Raw genomic sequence first — 21,422 nt, forward strand, 5'->3', positions numbered from 1 at the left:
TATAGTTAAAGAATCAATTAGATTATCTTAATGGCAGGGAAAAGTATGTGTTGATTTCTTGAAAAGGATAAATGTACAGAAGTTTGCTTGTCAATGGTCAAACATCACACAGCCAAAAACAAAAAACAAAACTCCTCTCTGAAGATGACTGTAATGTATATAGCAATATGTGTGTTAAGAATGTTAAAATTGTGAAGCACTTGGGTTTAAAGGTAGTAGAACATTGGGCTGGGAATAAGGAATCCTGGACTGAGCCTCGACTCTTCCTATTTCCTCAGCTATAAAATAAGTGGGCTGAATTATGCTGTAGAACTCATTCAGCAATAAAATTCTGTGTCTTGTAGGATTTTTTTTTTTAATTTTCTTTTCTTTTTTGAGAGAGAGAGAGAGCGTGCAAGCGGGGGGAGGGGCACGGGGAGAGGGAGAGAGAGAATCCTAGTAGGCTCCATGCTCAGTGCAGAGCCCGAAATGGGGCTTGATCTCACCACCCTGAGATCATGACCTGAACCGAAATCAAGAGTCAGACACTTAACCGACTGAGCCACCCAGGTGCCCCTTACAGGATTTCTTCTTTGAGCTCTCAGAAATTGGTATGCAGCAAAATGTTATGTCCAACCGTTTATCTCTATGTGCTTTGTGGTCTTATACACCTCCTTTCCTTTTAATATAACTGATAGATTCTATAAGGAAATCTTTCATTAATAGTTCAGTAATAGTAATGCAGTTATTCAGTAATAGTAATGTAAATTAGCCTTTCCCATATTATTGAACTATTGAGGTATCCACTATGCACTAGACACTACTCTGGTGCTGGGGATATAGCAGTGAACAAAGTCCCTTTCTTCATGAAGCTATTACTAGTGGGAGAGTCCGCATTGTGTGAATAGAGGTCTGGGTTCTTGGATTCCCCCATGAAAGACTTACGTGAGGATCTGTACTTGAATAAAAACAGCCAGAAGGAAGGTAGCAAGCATAAAACAGTTTATTAAGGACAGTACACTCTCAAGGTGAGAGAGTGGGCAGGCCCAGAGATGGCAACTGCACCAGGTTTAGAGGCATCTTTTCTTTTTATGTTTGCATAGGTTATGGGTCACAGCTAGGACAGTCTCCCACTGTGGTGGTTTCCAGTCATCTAAGGGACTCCTTCTGGTTAGGAGTAGGTCCTACTCCCAACTACTGGTCCTACAGGGTTCTTACCAGAACTGTCATGGTCATCTTCCTCCATGGAGGGGAGGGGTTGAAACCACAATGTAAATATATTATAATGAAGCTCTCTGTTACCCTGGGGCAGTTGAAGAGGACAGCACACTTCTCCACCCATGGCTCTTGGTCTGTCAGCCCAGGGCTGTTGGAAGCCTTAATTTAGGCCAAGATGTTAAAAGCCACAAAGTCAGGATGTTGTGCCCTCAGGCTTCTAATGTGTCACCTATTTATCACCACCTCCAGTGGTGCCTCCAGCTCATGTCTAACTAACTGCCTACTCTATCAAAGCCTGTATTCTAATGGGAAAGACTAATGAACTGGCAAGTAGTATAGTATGTCAGGTAGGATAAGTTTCAAGAGGAATAGTAAGATGGGATAATATCTGAACAAAGACCTGAATGAAGTGAGGAAGCAGTCTGGAGGCAGGGCTTCCAGACAGAGGAAAACAAATGCAAGTGTGCAAAGCCACAGAAGTAGGAGTGACTGAGAATGCTGGAGCCAGCGGGGAGGAGAGTGCTAGGAGTTGAGATGGCAAAGGTTAGCAGGGCGGATTGCACATGGCCTGATAGAGCCCATGGCCTGATAGATTTATGGACTTCGCGGTTTGTTCCAAAGGAGATGGGAAGCTCTTGGGACAGTTCTGAGCAGAGGAAGGACAGGATCCTATATTTTTGAAAGGATCACTCAGGCTACTACTGTATGAAGAACAAGCTCTGTAGGGTAGTGAGGCTGGAGGCAGGGACCAGTCAGGAGGCTATGGAAATTCTCAAAGCAAAAAATGACAGTGGCTTCTAGATTCTGGATATATTTTGGAGGGTGAGCAAAAAGGATTTGTTGATGGATTAGAGAAGGATTTTGAGAGAAACAAAAGAAACAAGGATCACTCCACTAAGTTTTAGCCTGAGCCTTACAAAAAGTCTTTTTATTCCAAATGAGTCCTTGTTTTGCTAATAATTTAATCAATGGGAAATTTAGAGTATATGCATGAAAGGAAGAACAATACTGTTTTAAGTATGTGTTTTAATTTTATTATAAAATTATCTATTTAGTAACCTAGCCATTAGTAATCTATTTATTAAGCACCTCCTATGTACCAGGCCTTGCTGCTTCAAAACACACAAAGATGAATAGCACATTGTCTCTGCCCTGGAAAAAAGCATATAATCTACTGGGGAAGACAGACCTATAAACTGCTAATATAATTAATGTAAATACTAATAATATAGGGCTATGAACAAAATGTTTTCTGGGAGATTTCAAGGACACTTTATCCATGAAATCTCTTAGGAGATGGTATTTAAACTAAGTATGATGAAGAACAGATATTTTCCCACAGATAGGAAGAGTGTCATTCCAGGCACTTAAGTATTAGGATCAGCCAATTCAAATCTGTATGTGAAAACATTTTAAAGTAACATTATTAATACCAGTTAATACTAATAATACATTTAATTTACAGAAAAAGAAAGCACTAAATCGTGGAGATCATTCAGGTTCTACAAATTCCATATCTTCTCTTAACCCTGTGAAAGAATATGGTGTGTTGTTTGAATGCTCGCCTGAAAAGTGGACAGATCAGAGAAAAGCACCACCAGTTATGGCTTACTGGGTAGTAGGGTAAGTGGGGAGAAAAAGTATTTGAAAGTGAAGTAAAAAGTTAGAAAAGTGAAAGAAAAATGGTAAAAGAGATAACCATTTTAAGATGTAGGCATGGAATTATTAATCTAACTATAATATATATTTTTAAGGCTTTTATTTCTATATTTAAGTAATCTCTCCACCCGACGTGGAGCATGAACTCATGACCCCGAGATCAAGAGTTGCATGCTCTTCTAACTGAGCCAGCCAGGTGCCCCTCTAACTACTATAATATTTTAATACATTTTAGAATTTTGTTTTATTTACTAAGTATCTCCTTTAAATTCCTCTCAAGTCTTTCTTTCTTTTTTAAAATTTATTTTTAAATTCAAGTATAATTAACACACAGTGTTATATTAGTCTCAGGTATAAAATATAATGATGCCACAATTCTATATATTACCCAGTGCTCATCATGATAAGTGCACTCCTTATTCCCCATCACGTATTTCGCCCATCCCCCCACCCACCTCCCCTCTGGTAACCACCAGTTTGTTCTCTGTATTTAAGAGTCTGGTTTTTGGTTTGTCTCTTTTTCTTTGTTTGTTTTGCTTCTTAATGTCTACATGTGAGTGAAATCATATGGTATTTGTCATTCTCTGACTGCCAAGGCTTTTTCTATTAAAATAAAAAGCTGATTCAATTACCTTATAAAATTAACGTAGTAATATGCTAAAAGATAATGATTCCACAATTTTACTGCTATTCCCTTCCTTCCATCTCTCCTTCCTTCTTTTCTAACCTCTCTCCTTTCTTTTCCTCTTCCTTCTTCTTCTCCTTACTCCCATCCACCAACTACAAGACCTGCCTGACCTAGCCTTTGCCCACCTCTTTCCACCTTCTATCATTCCTTCTCCATCTACTCTGCACAGCCACATTGGCATCCACTGACTTGTTCCTGCAATCCATTCTGTGTGAAATGTTCTGCCTCTTAACCTTTGTATGTCTGGTTCTTTGATATTCAGATCAGTGCTAGCCTCAAAAAGAGAATCCGGGATCTCTTTCCTGCATTAAAGTGGCTACTCAGTTATTATTGACTTTCTTTTTTTTTAATTTTATTATGTTATGTTAATCACCATACATTACATCATTAGTTTTTGATGTAGTGTTCCATGATTCATTGTTTGCGTATAACACCCAGTGCTCCATTCAGTATGTGCCCTCTTTAATACCCATCACCAGGCTAACCCATCCCCTCTTCCCCTCTAGAACCCTCAGTTTGTTTCTCAGTCCATAGCCTCTCATGGTTTGTCTCCCCCTCCGATTTCCCCCCTTCATTCTTCCCTTCCTGCTATCTTCTTCTTCTTCTTCTTTTTTTTCTTTTTTAACATATAATGTATTATTTGTTTCAGAGGTACAGGTCTGTGATTCAACAGTCTTACACAATTCACAGCGCTCACCATAGCACATACCCTCCCCAATGTCTATCACCCAGCCACCCCAACCCCCCCACCCCCCACCATTTTCTTGTCTCCCCTTCACTAGAAAGTTAGCTTTATGAGGTCAGGAATTGTATCTGTGTTGTCCACCACTGGCACCTGCAACAGCACGTGGCACATAGTCACTTGATAAATACGTAACAATTTAGTAAATGGAGTTGTGCTTCACAAAATGTGGTGGTGGGAGGGTGGTATGGCAAACACAAAGATAAAGTCATAGTCGTTGCATGAACGGTCTTATACCCACCAGAAGAAATATGAAATATGCTCAAATATATATGTATTTATGGATAGAGAAATTTTTTTAGATAGATAGAATAAATTAGTTGATACAGCCAAATGCTATGGGAGTTCTGAGGAAGGGGCAAAAATCTACATTGGGATTATAAGGAAAGGCTTACAGATTCCATTTGATCTAGTTTGAAAATGAATTAGATTTGAATAGAACATTCTAGGAAAAGGATAGGATGAACAAAGACCAAAACAAGGGAAATCATAAGGCATAGCAGTTGAGTAGACTGACTTGCTAGGATAAGGGAGTGACAGATGCAAAGATAAAATGAAAGATCAGGTTGGAAAGCTAAGTTAGGACCACTGCAGAGAGCCTTCAATTCCTGACTAAGGAATTTAATTTTGAGTGAAATGTTGAGGCACTGAAGGTTCTTTGAATTGGGGTAAAGAATTGGTGGAGGAAGGGACACAGAGTTAGGTGAGACCAATGTTACTAGACACCTACCGTGCAGTACTAAACTATGTGACAAACATTATCCAAAGCAGTGATCCTGTGTGTTGGTCCATGAGATTTAGAATCACCTGAGTCACTTGTTAAAATCAGAGATGCCTGTGGCCCACCCCAGACCTACTAACGGAATCTAGGGTAGTGGGACTCTGTAATTTTAGTAAGCTCCTTGTGATTGTGATGTGTAACCAAGCAAGCTTGGGAGGAGCATCAGCATACGCTCAACTCTGTGTAGTGTGATCAGAGCTGTGCTATCGGAAGATTAAGCTAGGAGCAGCCAAGGGCCCGTGGTGCGGACACAGAGAAGATAGAGATAAAAACAGGTGTACATGCAGGTGTGCGGCGGAGCCTCACTACATTCACAACAATTGGACTAGAAAGAATCAAGAGGTATTGAATTATGATGACGCAGATCGATATAAAATAGAGAAATTTAAGGAAGTCAGACAAAATATCCCTGATTTAAACTGTCTGATTTACATATACTAGTGTTGACTAAATCTTTAAAAAAATCAAAGTTTCAGTGGTATCTCCAATTCAATACTCTGTGCAAAAAGAGCAATCATATAATGTTTTTGTTGTTGTTTTTTTTAGGATTTTATTTATTTGTTTGAGAGAGAGATAGTGACAAGAGAGCACGAGCAGGGAGGAGAGGGAGAAGCAGGCCCCCCGCTGAGTAGGGAGCCCAATTCAGGACTTGATCTCAGGACCCTGGGATCATGACCTGAGCCGAAGGCAGACGCTTAATCCACTGAGCCACCCAGGCGCCCTCATATAATGTTTTAATAATAATTAACATTTAGAAAGTAAATGGCAATGTTTAATAGCTATTGTGCTTAATGATGGTAACACAATTGGCTTTATTGTAACAATAATGACTAAATTTAATATTTTAAAACTGAGGTATATGGTGATATATATTGATAAAATAGGCTTTTTACACCCTGGAAAAATAAAAATAATTTACCTAAGGCATATATTATTTATTTATAAATAAATCTAGCTGTATTTCCCCCTACTATAGATTAAGATTAGTGGTTTTTAATTCACTATGAATTCTGTCGGAAACAAAAATAAAATAAAATAAATTGAAAGGCTGGAGTTTTTTCCCTTTGGTTTTGTTTTTTGAATTTCTGAAATGAGTGTGTGCTTTTCCTCTGCAGGAGACTCTTTCTTCATCCCAAACATCAAGAACTTTATGTCTGTTTTCATGATTCAGTCACAGAAATTGCCATAGAAATGGCTTTTAAATTGTTCTTTGGATTAACCTTGTAGCTGTGTTTTCTTGATGCACGGCAACTGTGCGTGGAACATTGAATGGTGTTAGAACTGCTGAAACCCATACACAAGAAGATAAGGGTTAACTTCTCTTAACTGTTATTTTGAACATAATAATGTTAAATATTGAGATGATATGCTCTTGGATTTGATGCACTAAATCTTATGTAGTATTGTGAGACTTTTAAAAAGATACTTGATCAAAATATATATAAAGAAGGGATTGTTAACTTATTTCCATTTTGGTATATAATGTTAATTTATTGACTAGTTTGAAATAAAGTGAAGTGTTTTATATAAGATTAATGGAGGACATATTTATCTTGAAAGAATACACAATTCATAAATTGTGTATTGTTCTCAAGACTAATAATAATGTCTGGTAAAAGAATCACAAAATCGGGAGGGTGTGACCAGGTCCTATAACTAATTAGTGCTGGGACCCCGAGCAAGTTTTTGTACCTCTCTGAGTTCAGAATTTTCATTACAAATGAGATGACTGTATTGAGACTTCTAAAGTCCCTCTTAAGTAAAATGTGCAGCTTTTTTTCTTCTTGCCTACTGCTCACTACCTAAATTTGTAATGTCCAAGTACTGATTCCCTATTAGATCAAATTCTTTTCTTTAGTTTAACTGTTTTAATAGATACCTCACCGTGGGGTAGAAGAACTGAGGAATGAAAATTAAACTTATTTTTCTATTTATTTGATTCTCTTTACTCTTTCAGGTCAGCTCTGTTTTGACTAGGATATAGTTTTTAAACTATTTGTACATAAACTTTTATTATTTTTCTTTTTATTGAAATATATTCAGGTATGCACACCGTCTTATATAGTTCATGAATTTCAGGACAGCTATATATAAATCTTTTTTAAAAACCTAATCATGTTAAAAACACTGAAAAAGTTGGGTTAAAGAAATCCTGTGGTGACTTCTTCTGTTAAATACTAATTTTTGCCTTATAAATATGGTTGTTATGTATTGGGTTTTCACAAAGGAAGGTATCTTAATGAACAATAGTTTACTTGACCTTTAGTAGAGAATGAAAACTAATGGGATAAGAATTTTCTTTGGCTGTGAGAATTTGGTGGATTGAGAAAAAAGGAAAATATAACAAAATACTGAATTTTTAATTAACATTTACCTAATGGATCCTCCTGAATTCTCACATGCCCCCAAGACTACAATATTGGGTTTTTTCTTCTTCAGGACTTAAGCTTTGGAAGGGAAATTTTGCCAACACATCTAAAGTCTGTCTCTATTGCCCTCTCCTCAAACGCCTGGAACATGAGCCCTCCAGGTTAGACCTAACTGTAAAACACAGTTGGTGCACTATTTGAAACATTTGGTCTTAGAAGAAACACTGTTACCTCTTTATAAATCAGCTTAAGAGATTTTCACCCAGGTATTTAAAATGCAAACCACTGTATTTGTCCTGTTAGTGATTTGTGGGCCTTAAATTTAGCATTTAAATCAGAGAAAGAAACTTCCGTTCTTGAAATGTACAAAATGGCTTGACATATCCTCCCCTTAAGATCACACTATTGGTCAGAATGGCAGACTCTTAACCACTGCCTTGGCCCTGCTTGTAGACATATATGAGTAATAAGGCACTTTGTTTAAAAGTATTTATTCAATGTCTTAAATTTCTTAATATGTCCCCCAAAACACCATGAGCTATTTTCAGTACTGAGATTTATTAAAAATTATAGCTATTAGTCACCTCAGATTTTCAAACAGACTGAACTAAAACCTGGGATTTTATTATAAGGGACTTTTTTGTTTCATTTAATGAAATTTTGGTCTTTTGAACTACTTTCCTGGTATCAAAGCATCTTCAGACCACCATTCAATAACAAAAATAAAAACAAAATAGACTACTTATCTTAATAAGAGGAAAATCATTTGCTGTATTATAGATGTATACTATAATGTCCATGTTGTAGAGACATTGCGTTTTTAAGAAATAAAACCAGATATCATGGTTGTCATCTCTAAATGGATATTGAAGCATTGTAACTAAACCTAGCTGCCCATTTTTCGAAATATGTTCAGATACACATCTGAAAGATCAAGTTAATTATTGGCTAATGAGTGCCTATCTGCCACTTTATTAAATAAAAGGGGACAGTGTGACAGTGCAGATACCCCAGAGGTGTGCTTTGGCTGATACAGAAACATTCTTAAGTTGAATTTTATGTTCCCTTTCAGACTATTAATGCAAAGGATTATAGAATATCATTTTTTGAAATATCGAGTACTGTTTTATCACCATCATATATCTTTTAGCCCCCCAAAATTACATTTTAGATTCTACACCTTCTTCCTTTCTCCCTCTCCTTTCTTTACTGTTCTTTTGTTTGTTTCTTTTTGTCAGGTTAGAGAACTGTACTTAGCAAGGGAGAGTCTCTTATTTGTGCCAAGGAACTGTTGATGATGATACATACTGGCAAGATAGTAAATTTGCAGTGCCTGCTTTTTTATATTTCTGACACAAATGGGGAAAGTCATGAAACCAATTTACTAGGTTTGTCTGCTTTAAACATTCTTGAAAATAATATTGTGAATAATTATTTGTTGTCTGTGTAAGTTCCCTCTAAATAGTGCCTGGCACATATCACATGTGCTATAAAAGTGTTAGCTATTCCTACTACCGCCATTTATTATTATTAAATATCCATTGGTTAAAAAACCAAGGTGTCAGCTAAATCATACCTGCTACTGTACAAAATGTTGGAAAGAAGCTGAGAAAAAATATTCAGCACTAAACACTTTTGAGAACAAGGATGTATACTTTGGATATTTTAAAATATATTATTAAATGTTATTAAAACTTTATACACTAAACTGTGTGAAAATAATTTTGTAGAGTTGTATTTCTATATTCTCTATAATTGAAGCTATTTTTATATTGATAGTCTTTAATAAAGATAGTTTGGAGGTTTATTTGCAGTTTTGTTGTCTTTTCATGCATTCATCCAACAAATAATTGACTTTCTGCTCTGTGCCAAGCCCTGTTCTGGATGCCGGGGATAAAGCAGTAAACAAAACAGCTAAAAATTCCTGCCTTCATGGACCTGATGTTCCCGGGGGGGAGGCAGGCCACAAATAAGACAAATAAGTAAAATATATTGATAAAAGCTAAGAGGAAAAAAAAAAAAACTGAAGGAAGAAAATGGGATATGAAGTGTGAGAACTGGGGTAACCAGGGAAAGGGTTGCCGAGATGATCCTAGACCTGAACTAAGAGAGAAAACTAACCATGCTGATTTCTAAGGAAAGCGGAGTGAACAACTCAAAGGCCCTGAGACTCTATACTTTTAATATCAACATATAAATCACCAGAACTTTTTTGTTCCCTAAATCAGTAAATAAAATGCAATGCAGCTAAACATTTTTAGCTCAGTGTATTGAAAAGAGCTGATTCATAGCTCTTAAGGTAAAAAAAGAAAAAAAAAGCTACTTTTGCTGTCTTCTATGAATGAGTGTATGTCAGAAATACACTTGAGGATATCATAAAGCAATATGCTATAAACACTGTCAACTATAGAGTCAGAAGGGGTTGGGGGGCGGGGGGGAAGGAGGCAAGGAAGGAAGAGAAAATCTCCCTGAAGAGCAACAGAACACTTGCTTTTTCTGTCTGAGATGTGTATGATCCCTGTGACCAGAGAAGTTCCTTTGACCTCTCTTGGCACCTTAAAAAGAGTCTTGCCTGGAGTGTGACTCAAGTATTCCCCCTGCCCCCTTAAATCTCTTCCTGTATGCTTGTTAATACTTCAAATTCCCTTAAAGGAGACCGAAACCTTTCATTATTCATATTTTTGCGGATAAAACATCAATCAATCACTTCTTGAATTTGCAATGGATTTCACAAAGGATTTCGAAGTTCGGGCAATGAGAAGACTTTAAATCTTTTAAGCCTAGGAATAATGATTAATGCAATTGTTTCAGAAAGATTAACCTGGCAGCAGCATGTAAAATGGAGAGAGATTTGGCTGAAAATCCAGTTAAGAGTCAAGCTGCTATGGAAATGAAGATAGCATTAAACATGGTACCAGTAGGACTTGCCAACTGGTTTTATATGAGGTAATCAAAATATAAACAAAATTCCTGCTCTGGAATCCTGGCCTAAATGTGTGGTTTTGTACTAGTGACAAGTCGTATTAAAAGTGCAAAAACACACTTGAGATAATAAAAAACTGGAACCTCAAGTTCAAAAAAGTAACTCATTCGTGTTTTGTAGATGTGTTTCAAGACTGCAGGTCCTACAGAGGTGTTTCAAGACTGCAGGTCCTACAGAGGTCCGACGCTGAAGCGGTTTTCTGCTTCCCTCCGTCGTCCTTCTCAGCCTTGTTTCCCACTGCTGCTGCTTGTTTTTACCTCCATTGTCCCTTATTAGAAACCATCAAACTAGCTATAAAAAGAAATCCAGAATATATTATATACTATCACAGAAGGATCTCCAGGATGTATAAAGTGAAAAAAAGCAAGGTGAAAGAAAATAGAGCAAGAGACATTATGTGCAGGATAGGTGTACATCTACTGTGTATTCTTGCCCAGAGTCAGACCTGAATTTGATAAGCTTCCAGATGAATTCTCAAACTGTGCTATGAGTATAGATGTCACCAAGACCTCTTCTGAGACACCATGAGATAAAAACTTTTCTTATTAATACTGAGACGCTATTTGCCTGTTTCACTCTCATTCTCTCGGTGCAGTGGAGTTTTCCAGCAGCTACACGATGTGTGGTATTGCAGTAGAGTGGGGACAAGTCAGGCATTAAAGAGATTTTCAAAAATATAAAACAAGGCTATTCTCATTTTTTTTGTTTCGAAAAATAGTTACTTTTTATTTAAAATGTTATTTATATCATAGGTTATTTTAAGTTAATATTTTTAAATTTTCCGTTTCAGTTTCTGAAATGGTATCAATATGTGTAACACAAAAACAGAAGCTTCCTTGTGGTCCTAATTTTTTAAGAGTGAAAAGGGGTCGTAAAACAAAAAGGCTGTGAAACACTGTTCTAGAACAGGTCATTGGTTCTCAGCCTTGCACATCAGAATCCCTAAGCCCAAGCATTAGTTAAAACAGCCCAGCCCTCTCTCCTTCGGTCAGTATGGATTGGGACCACAGCTCCAGATAAAATTACCAATTTAAATAAAATACAGAATAAAGAGGAACATGTTAAATTAAGCCACTGGGGTGCTATCAGCAAAGGCAGACTGAAAACGTGACTAGATAAACAATCCCTGCCAAATTAAAGGAGCAGAAATTGAAGCGATTTGTACGAGAAAATGGAAGGATAACCCTGGTAACTAAAACTAAACTTGGCTTTTAGTTGGTTTACTACTCTGTTCTAGTTTTGGCTCCTAAATATCCTTATACTGGACTAGCTCTCCCGGCTCCCTTCCTGCACCTCTGCGATTCAGTACCCATGGCCTGCTGACCCTGCGGGCAGCAAGGAAAGCCCCCATGGAGGATTGTCGAGGCCGCATTCGGCGCCCAGGAGCCACGTGTCGGGAGTCACGTGGCCGGTGCCGGAAGGCGGGAGGCGGTTGGAGGCGCCTGCGCAGCTCCGGGGAACCCGGGCCCTGCACGCTGATATCCCGCCATCCTGAGCGCTGCTTTCCCGCCAGGACGACGCTGAAGCGGTTTTCTGCTTCCCTCCGTCGTCCTTCTCAGCCTTGTTTCCCACTGCTGCTGCTTGTTTTTACCTCCATTGTCCCACCATGCAGCGTGAACCTCCGAAGAAGAAGCAAGAGAAGAAGTCGGAAAAGCGGCTCTTTGACCCCGCATCCTTCGGGAAGGACCTGCTGGCAGGCGGGGTCGCAGCGGCTGTGTCCAAGACTGCCGTGGCCCCCATCGAGCGGGTGAAGCTGCTGCTGCAGGTGCAGGCGTCGTCCAAGCAGATCAGTGCCGAGGCGCAGTACAAAGGCATGGTGGACTGCCTGGTGCGGATTCCCCGCGAGCAAGGTGCGTACCAGAGGCCGCCGTGCCAGCCGTTCCCATTCTAGGTCAGCTTCCCAGAAAAGGGGGTGGAGCGAGAGGGGATGGACTGCACCACAGCCGCATCGGTCGGTGATGAGTTTATTTCTTCACTGTTGAGAATTCAGTTTCTTAGCCACTCTCAAGAGGCTAGGCTTCCTGGAGCCCAGAAGGCCTATAACGTGACCAGTGCTGGGTAGGAGAGGCCACCACATTCTCTTTCTCTTAAGTTTCTCCTCAACATCAGGATTTACACCTTGGTGCAGTTGTGCCTGGCTCAGAAGGAAAGTGGTTGACCTCCCAGGATTGAGGGAGATGCCATTAGGTACTTGGCTGTATGTTAACAGGTGCTTTAAGGTGCTTAAATATTTGTTGAAATAGTACTTTTAAGAGAAGTACTCCAGATACGGGAAGTGTCGGAGCCTCCCAGTACTCTGGTTCCTATTCAGTGAAAAGAGGTTCTGTTTATTCTTGAGAACTACTGAAGACCAGGGCGGAAACTAAAGAGGCATTCACCCCTACAGAAATTTGTGGAGGGCTCCCAAAACTCAAAAAGACAAATGATATAAATCAAAATGCGAAAAATCCAAAATGAGCAAAATACCAAAATTTTAAATAAAGACAGTAGTATTTTGCATCAGCCCTGCCTTAATTAAAATTTTGATCTTTTTTCATTGTGGAGGGTTTTTTTCCAGGATTATTGAAATGATTTCAAGGAATAAATAATGAAAGTGCTTTGTTAACCATTAAATATCCTCCTGTTGCAGAATTGCTCCTAAGTTAGCTAAGTGGATAAGAGGATAAATTTATCAACAATTTTCTATAATTCACCCATGTAGTTGATTTCAGTTGAAAACTCTATATGAACTTTAAAAAGGATATAGGCTTATTTATTGTGTATTCTGAACAAGAAGTGAACTGGCTTCAACTCCAGTGCCATCCTTTCTTCCACTCCTATGTCTATGGTTACTCTTCCATGAAAAAAGCCTTCTCTCCCTAGGGATGTAGTTACAACTCCTCTTAAGCTGTTGAGTGTAGTATTTAGGGTGGAGTGTAACTCTTTTTTTTTTTTTTTTTTAAGATTTTATTAGAGAGAGAGCACAAGCAGGGGGAATGGCAGTCAGAGGGAGAAGCAGACTTCCTGCTGAGCAAGGAGCCCAACGCGCCGGGCTCAATTCCAGGACCCTGAGATCATAACCTGAGCCGAAGGCAGACTGAGCCACCCAGCTCAACCGGCTGATGCCCCTAAGTGTAATTCTTAAGGCATCATCTAAGTTGTAAATTTAGAATGCCCATCTAGGGAGCTGAGCTCAGGTCTTTCATAGTGCTTCATATTTCTCCACTCCCATTTGTTTTATCACAGTAAGCTTCCCATTTCCACCAGGGTTTTTAAAGGAAAAGTGGGAACCTATCTCTTCTTGGGTGATATTATAAGACCTTTTCAGAGAAGTAAGGGACTCTGTTATCTATTAGCTAATCTGCTTTAAATATTTAGTCAGGTAAAGTTAAATATCCTGGTCAGATTGTGCTGATCAGTGCTAATTCATTTTATATTTTAAGTGTTTTAAATGATATTTAAACCTAAACATATTCAATATGGCTCTTGTAAATTGAGAGCATTCTGAATAGTATTCCAGTCCCTGTTTTCTTTACCTTCCAATGAGATGATCATAAGCAGAACTTTAAGATGTTTTCTATTCTTATACACAAGGCTTTGTTACGAATACACACACCATGGTATATTGTGCTAAGAGATTAGAATTCACAACAGAGATGATATTGCCACCTAGGGGCATTTTTTTTACAAACTTGTAGGGAATTTTTTGTTTAGCACAAAGATAGAAGGGTGTAATCCTTAATTGCAATGATGTAAAAGGCAAAAGCCAGGGATGATAAACATCCTGCTGCTGTACATGGCCAGTCCTACACAACAAACACTTATCCCGCAACCTGAATGACTCAGTTCTCCCACTGGACATTCTTGTAGCAGTAAAACCTGTTTATGATTTTCTAAGCCTAGAACCTAACTCTGATTTCCTTATAAACACAAACTATCTGGGACAGTTTCCATATACACTGATTCCAGAAATGCAGCTACCATGTGAGTAGAGGGAATGTTGTACTTTGTTTTGTTAAGAATTGTACCTTATAAGAGGCGCCTGGGTGGCTCAGTCGGTTAAGTGTCCGACTCTTGATTTTGACTCAGGTCATGATTTCAGGGTTGTGAGTTGGATCCCTGCCTCAGGCTCTGTGTGGGGCGCCCTGCTTAAGATTCTCTCTCTCTCCCTCTTCCTCTGTCCCTCCCCTGCTAAAAAAATTGTACTGAGAACTGTTCACCATTGGGAAAGCTCACCAATTCTTCTTGTGATATTTGATCACCACTTAACTATTGAATTCATGATGATTGCACATTTATATACACAAATATATTTATTAAGCCCTTTTAAAAGAAATGTTAATGGTATCTTAAGTATAACATTCATTATTAAGTAGAGGCAAATATCTGACCATTTTGTCTATGGTGTGTTCATGCCTCACCAATTTACTAATTAAAATACCTATTTTATTCAGAATGTCTTTATTTTCTCTCCCTGTAGAGAGGGCATTATATGGATTTGTAAAAAATTGTTGAAGAGGTCACAGTCTTTGAATCCTATTTCTAGATAGTAAAGGAAGTATTGTAAAATATTTGTTCTGTATAGAGGACTTGAGTCTGGTAAGTTTGAGAATCACTGTGGTAGATCATTCTGGAATTTACCGAGGCAATCAAGTTCTGAAATTGTTATTTTCTGGAATTTACCTTCTGTCATTTTTTTGAAAATCAAGACACATCCCCATCTCAAATGTTCTGAAGTTTCTTTTGTGTTTCATGTTTGCTCTCATTTTACTGATAACTTTTCTGTAGGCAACATGAAATGAGCCTGAGAGAATGAACTCCTTAGGCACAAGTAGATGCTCTCACACTATCTTACCTTATCTCTGCTTTCTTTCTACTCCAAAGATAGATCTCTTCATTTTAAAGCTCTGAACTTAGCTTTAAACATCTCTTTGGGTACCTTTCATACTTCTTACAAGCTTTCCTTGGCTTATGAAAGCTTCTGGATTTATCTTGGCTGATGCTATTCTTAAAGATTTATTCTATTCTTGGGGCGCCTGGGTGGCTGTAATTAAGTGTCTGCCTTCAGCTCAGGTCATGGTCCCAGAGTCCTGGGATCGAGCCCCGCATCAGGCTCCCTTTTCAGCAGGAAGCCTGCTTCTCCCTCTCCCACTCCTCCTGCTTGTGTTCCCTCTCTTGCTGTGTCTCTCTCTGTCAAATAAATAAATAAAAATCTTAAAAAAAAAAAAAAAGATTTATTCTATTCTTTAGTTGGTTGTAGGACCTTCCAACTTCGTGTGCATTTAATTTAATGCTGTTTAATCCTTTATTATACAAATAATGCATGTTTATTATAGAAAGTTAGAAAATATAAAGAAGCAGAAAGTAAAACAAATCACTACTAAAATCACCACAGTTAACATTTTGGTGTCTATGCAATAATTTTTCACTGGGTACAATATGCATATATGTAAGAATATTTTAAATTAAAATAATTGTTTTATTTAATACATTGTAAACCTAATCTTTTGAAGATCTGATCTGTGCAGCTCATTTTTAAGCACCTACCAGATCTCTTTTCTTTTTTAGGAGTTTCTGGCCATGAGGTTTTTTATATCTTGAAAACAGTGTTTTGGGGTATGGAAAGAAAATATTAGGCATTCACTTTAAATAAAATGGGAAAGTAAACTATGATATTTGGTATATGAGTTGGCACTGGCACCTACGCTTGAGCCAGATGTGAATTATATATCACAGGACACTAAGGCATTCTGAAAGAAAGTATGAATTACGCACTGGAGAGGGGATGACATGCACCCTTCCTCAATTATTATATAATAAACATAGTTTATGTTTGCTCAATTGGATTTATAGAGACAAGAAGGCTATTTGAATATTTGAAATGATCAAGAAGACTATTTGAAACATAGATTCATGTATACTGTTCTTAAGAATGAATGTTACCCTAAGGGTGACTTGAGATATATAGCAAATGATGGTATGAAAACATCATGATTAGTAAGATATCTAAAAATGCTGTTTAATTGTTCAAATGAATGCTGAGTTATGCTCTAATATCTCCTAGCCAGAAGTTTTTCCCAACCACCCTATCTAAATAGCCCTTCCTCATTCCTCCATCTCCATATACTGTTTTTGTTCTTATGGCCACTTGACATATTTATTTGTTCGTTGTCTGTCTCCCTGGTCCCTCTCTCTCAAAATACAAGCTCTATAAGACCAAGAAATGTATTCCTAATGCTATCCTCAGCAAGTCAGCTATGTACTAGGTACCAAATAAGAGGTTTTTAAATTAAAAAATCTTTATTTCATCCTTTAATTTCTATTTTGGGTATATTTTACAAATGTGCATAATGGAGTAGTATAGTGGAAAATGTATATAATTTTTTTAGTATATATATATTTGAAAGTCATGCTTACATATTTTTTACTGATAGGCATATTGTCAAAACATGTTGTAGCCCACCAGTCTAGAATATTTATACCCAAACATGCCTAGCATTCTCATTCTTGGCAAATAAGTTCACCAGTAAATGGCTCTGTAACTTTTTCTCATTTTCCCATCAGATCTATTTTAATTATTATTTTTTTTAGTTTCAAGTTTTTATTTCAATGCCAGTTAGTTAACATACAGTGTAATGTTAGTTTCAGGTGTAGAATTATATACAACACCCAGTGCTCATCACTACAAGTGCCCTCCTATCACCCGTTTAACCTATGCCCTCACCCACCTCCCCTCCAGGAACCCTCAGTTTGTTCTCTATAGTTAAGAGTCTGTTTTATGGTTTGCCTCATTCTCTCTTTTTCCCCCCTATATTCATTTGTTTGTTCTATTTTAATTCTTAATTATTTTCTCAGAATTAAGTTTATAATAGTTTTTCTCAGCCTTAGATTTTGAAGAGATTTTTTTTCTTAGCAATTAAGTAAAAAACTTAGATATTTTGTTATTAACAGAGAAAGATACCACAATCACTATGTTTTTCTCTACCAATTTTGTGGTTATATCTTAAGAAACTGTCCTTTTATTCTATATGACTTGAGAGAGTCAAAATACTCCTACATTTGCATCACTCTTTTCCCTTGTTTTATTCTGACCAAAAATACTGTTTTTATCCAGAATGGATCATTCTTTTTTTTTTTAAATAGGCTTCCAGGCACCCCCAGAATGGATTATACTGACTAAAAAATACTACTGTTTTAGCCAGGGTGGATTTTTATAGAGAGGCAGTAGAGATTCAATAGCTCTAGGTCTGGAGTCAGATTCTGGAATCAAGTCCCAGCCTTTTCCTCACCTGTGACCTTCAGCAATTTTTATTTAACTTCTGTTAGCCTCAATCACCTCAGTTGTATACTGGGTATAGTAATAGTACCTACCCAATATGCTAGTTGTGAGGGTTAAACAAAGTGTTAAACCATGTGTCTGTTGCAATTAATACTTAATAAATTTTAACTCTTTAATCAGTATGTATGCTTTCTTAAATTTACAGACATATATTCCTGATACTCATTTGTAAATGAATGTATTTGGTATAAACTTGCATTATACAAAAAGTAGGTTTTTGTAGTCTGTCTGAGGCAACCTACATAGATACATAGTGTACCTAAAGTATAGTTGAATAAAACCCTGAAATCTGGCCCCCAGAAATAATATTCCTACAGAAAATACATTCAGAATTTCACTTTGAGGTTCCTTTCCCTTTGCACTCTTAGCAGGGACCTTGAAGCTCCTAAAAGCATGGTATAGCAGTGAGATGCAAGGAAAGGAATAAGAATAAATTTGTTAAGGGTGATCTATGAAAAAAGATTAAAACAGGGTTTTTTTTTTTAAGATTTTATTTATTTGAGAGAGAGAGAGGGCACAAGTGGCAGGGGGTGGGGGGAGGGCAGAGAGAGAGGGAGAAGCAGGCTACCTACTGAGCAGGAAGCCCATCATGAGGCTTGATACCAGGACCCCAGCATCACAACCTGAGCAGAAGGCAGAGGCTTAACCAACTGAGCCACCCAGATCCCCCCAAAGAGGAGTTCTTAACCTGGTACTGTAGCTTCAGGGAATCCATGAATTCTGTGAAATATATGCAAAAGTATTTTATGTATGTGAGATTATATTTTTTTTTAGATATAACCCATTAAGAGCTGCCAGTTTTCCTGTTATACTTCTAGGGATTTGTTTCCAGATTTTTTGTTTGTTTGTTTAAGATTTTCATTGAGACATTGACATTTGCTTTGATGAATTTTTTAGGTTTCTTTCATGTAAATGCATTTTTGCTAAAAAGAATAGGTTCTTCAGCCAACTCTACCAAACCCCTTGACTCATAAATCCAGTACTCTTTTATGGTCTTGTGTTAATTTTCAGATGACTTTGTCTTCAAAATCTTCCCTTATGTTTAATTCATTAGCCAAAGTTACAAACCTTTTTACTGCTCTTATATACGACACTCTTTTTTTTAAAGATTTATTTATTTATTAGAGAGAAAGCGAGCATGCTTGGTGGGGAGGGGCAGAGTGAGAGAGAAAATCTCAAGCAGACTCCCTGTGGACTTGGAGCCTGAGGTGGGGCTGGATCTCACAACCCTAAGATTATGACCTGAGCTGAAATCAAGAGTCAGATGCTTAACTGACCAAGCCACCCCCACACCCCTATATGATATTCTTTTGTGAAATAAATACTAATTCAGACTATAATCATAATTACAGAATTATTACTAATAACTTATAATCTAAAACCCATAGTATCTCAGTACCATTCAGCTGAGTGAGCCATTTCCAAAATGACTATTAATATTTAAAAGCCATGTATAAAATGGAAATTCTAATATCTTTTGATATATGGCACTTTTTCTAAACTTTATTTTTTTTTAAACAAATGATTTTTTTCAACTTAAATCCCATTTGATCATATTGGCAATTTCCCAGCCAATACGTTCTTTTTCATCCTTTTAAAATTGACTTTGTCTTCTGCCAATAACCTGTTGTTGTGTTACTATAGACCATGGTCTAGAAAATCAAATCATATTCTTCAATATCATTTACACAGTCATATTTCATTCTCTGTATTTCTCTTCTGGAGTTCTAACCTCTAAGAAAATACAAATGCTTTCTTAAATGTTTTCATTAACAATGAAGAACTTAAAAATCACTAAAAATACCTCCAAAAATTAGATTCACCAGTCTCCCTCAATAATTCAATGTGGCCATAACTAGCAAGAAATATTTCTGTATAATTTGCTTACATTTCTTATGTTTTAAGATTTTTACTTTGCTTCCATTAAAGAAAAACAGTTGACCTTTCTTAGTATAGAAAATATTCACTTGATTAAAGTATATATGGAAAAGTATTGTAGATAAGGGACTAAGTTATTGAGCCAGATTGCTTCGGTTTGAATCCCAGAGCTACAGTTTTTTTTGTTTGTTTGTTTTTGTTTGTTTATTTGTTTTTAATTTTATTATGTTATGTTAGTCACCATACAATACATCATTGGTTTTTGATGTGGTGATCCATGATCCATTGTTTTCGTATAACACCCAGTGCTCCATGCAGTACGTGCCCTCCTTAATACCCATCACCGGGCTAACCAATCCCCCCTCCCCTCTAAAACCCTGTTTGTTTCTCAGAGTCCATAGTCTCTCATGGTTCATCTCTCCCTCCAATTCCCCCTCCCCATTTTTCCCTTCCTTCTCCTAATGTCCTCCATGCTATTCCTTATGTTCCACAGATAAGTGAAACCATATGATAATTGACTTTCTCTGCTTGACTTATTTCACTTAGCATAATCTCCTCCAGTCCCATCCATGTTGATGTAAAAGTTGGGCATTCATCCTTTCTGATGGCTGAGTAATATTCCATTGTATATATGGACCACATCTTCTTTATCCATTCATCTGTTGAAGGGCATCTTGGCTCTTTCCACAGTTTGGCTATTGTGGACATTGCTGCTATGAACATTGGGGTGCATATGGCCCTTCTTTTCACTACATCTGTGTCTTTGGGGTAAATACCCAGTAGTGCAATTGCTGGGTCATAGGGTACCAGAGCTACAGTTTTTTAAGTGACGTTGGGCAACTTACTTAACTTCCCTCTGCCTTAGAAGTTCTTTTTTAACTTATTTCCTCATCTTTAAAATGGAGAGACTAATATCTTCCTCATGAGTGATTATGAGGATTAAATGAATAAAAATAAGTTCCTAGAATTTAGTATTGTTGTTTTTGTTAATACTGCCTCAAAAGTTTTTTATAATAATCAGTTTCCTTTTTTAAAAAGAGCTTTATTTACCACACTTTTATTAAAGATTTTTAAAGATTTATTTCTCCAGAAACCCAAACCTGGAATAGAGTTTTGTTGTCAGACACAAGACCTGACTAAATCCTGGTTGGCTATTTACTAACCATGTCTGTAGACAGTTTTTTAAACTTTTAAAGTTTCAGTTTGTGCATGTATAATATGGGTACTATAGGAGAACCTACCTCATAAGCATAATGTGGTGATTAAATGAAATATACTGCCTTTGGCCAGTGCCTGGCACATATTAAATACTCAGGAAATGGTAACATTTAGCATTACATGGTCCATGTCCTAGTAAAAACAGAATCAGTTGTGAGTACTGAGATTATTTCTTGGCTATTAAATATGCTTCTTAATTATCTTTGTGCAATTGCTTTACTTGCAGTTTGGGATTCACTGAAATCCTGTGTTTTGTTTTTTCCCCCCACAAATCAGACTTTCTTATTTAACAAGTAAATATAACTTTCAGTTTTTGAGCATCAGCCCAGTCAACTGAGATTATTTTCATTTGAATGTGTATCTTTAGAAGATTGATTCTGGGTATTCTCCAAGCTGGGACTAGAGGTATCCTGTTCAGAGTAGCCAGATCAAACCATTGGACAATTTGCAATCTATTAGAAACAACTATGGCTGCTGAAAAGATAGCCTATTGTATTCTAGGGCAGCTCAATTATAAAGATTATAAAGGTAGCTCTGAATTATAGGGGTAACACAATGACTGCATTTTAAGGATTGGTCAATCCATGGA

At 37.3% G+C, this 21,422-nt stretch overlaps 2 protein-coding genes across 3 annotated transcripts in view; both read left to right on the top strand.

The window, feature by feature from the left end:
* Positions 1 to 9,233, top strand: part of INTU (inturned planar cell polarity protein) — an 83,681-nt gene extending 74,448 nt beyond the window's left edge. For both annotated transcript variants that reach the window (XM_036079414.2, XM_078069207.1), the window contains exons 15-16: positions 2,663 to 2,820; positions 6,183 to 9,233. In XM_036079414.2, coding sequence (XP_035935307.2) covers positions 2,663 to 2,820; positions 6,183 to 6,294 — 270 coding nt within the window. In that variant the 3' untranslated portion in view covers positions 6,295 to 9,233. The remainder of the gene's footprint in view (positions 1 to 2,662; positions 2,821 to 6,182) is intronic.
* A 2,792-nt stretch (positions 9,234 to 12,025) lies between these two features.
* SLC25A31 (solute carrier family 25 member 31) overlaps positions 12,026 to 21,422 on the top strand; it is a 32,682-nt gene continuing 23,285 nt past the window's right edge. Inside the window, exon 1 of the mRNA XM_036079415.2 lies at positions 12,026 to 12,269. Coding sequence (XP_035935308.1) covers positions 12,026 to 12,269 — 244 coding nt within the window. The remainder of the gene's footprint in view (positions 12,270 to 21,422) is intronic.

This window comes from Halichoerus grypus, chromosome 3 (genome assembly GCF_964656455.1).
Source record: "Halichoerus grypus chromosome 3, mHalGry1.hap1.1, whole genome shotgun sequence".
NCBI lineage: Eukaryota > Metazoa > Chordata > Mammalia > Carnivora > Phocidae > Halichoerus > Halichoerus grypus.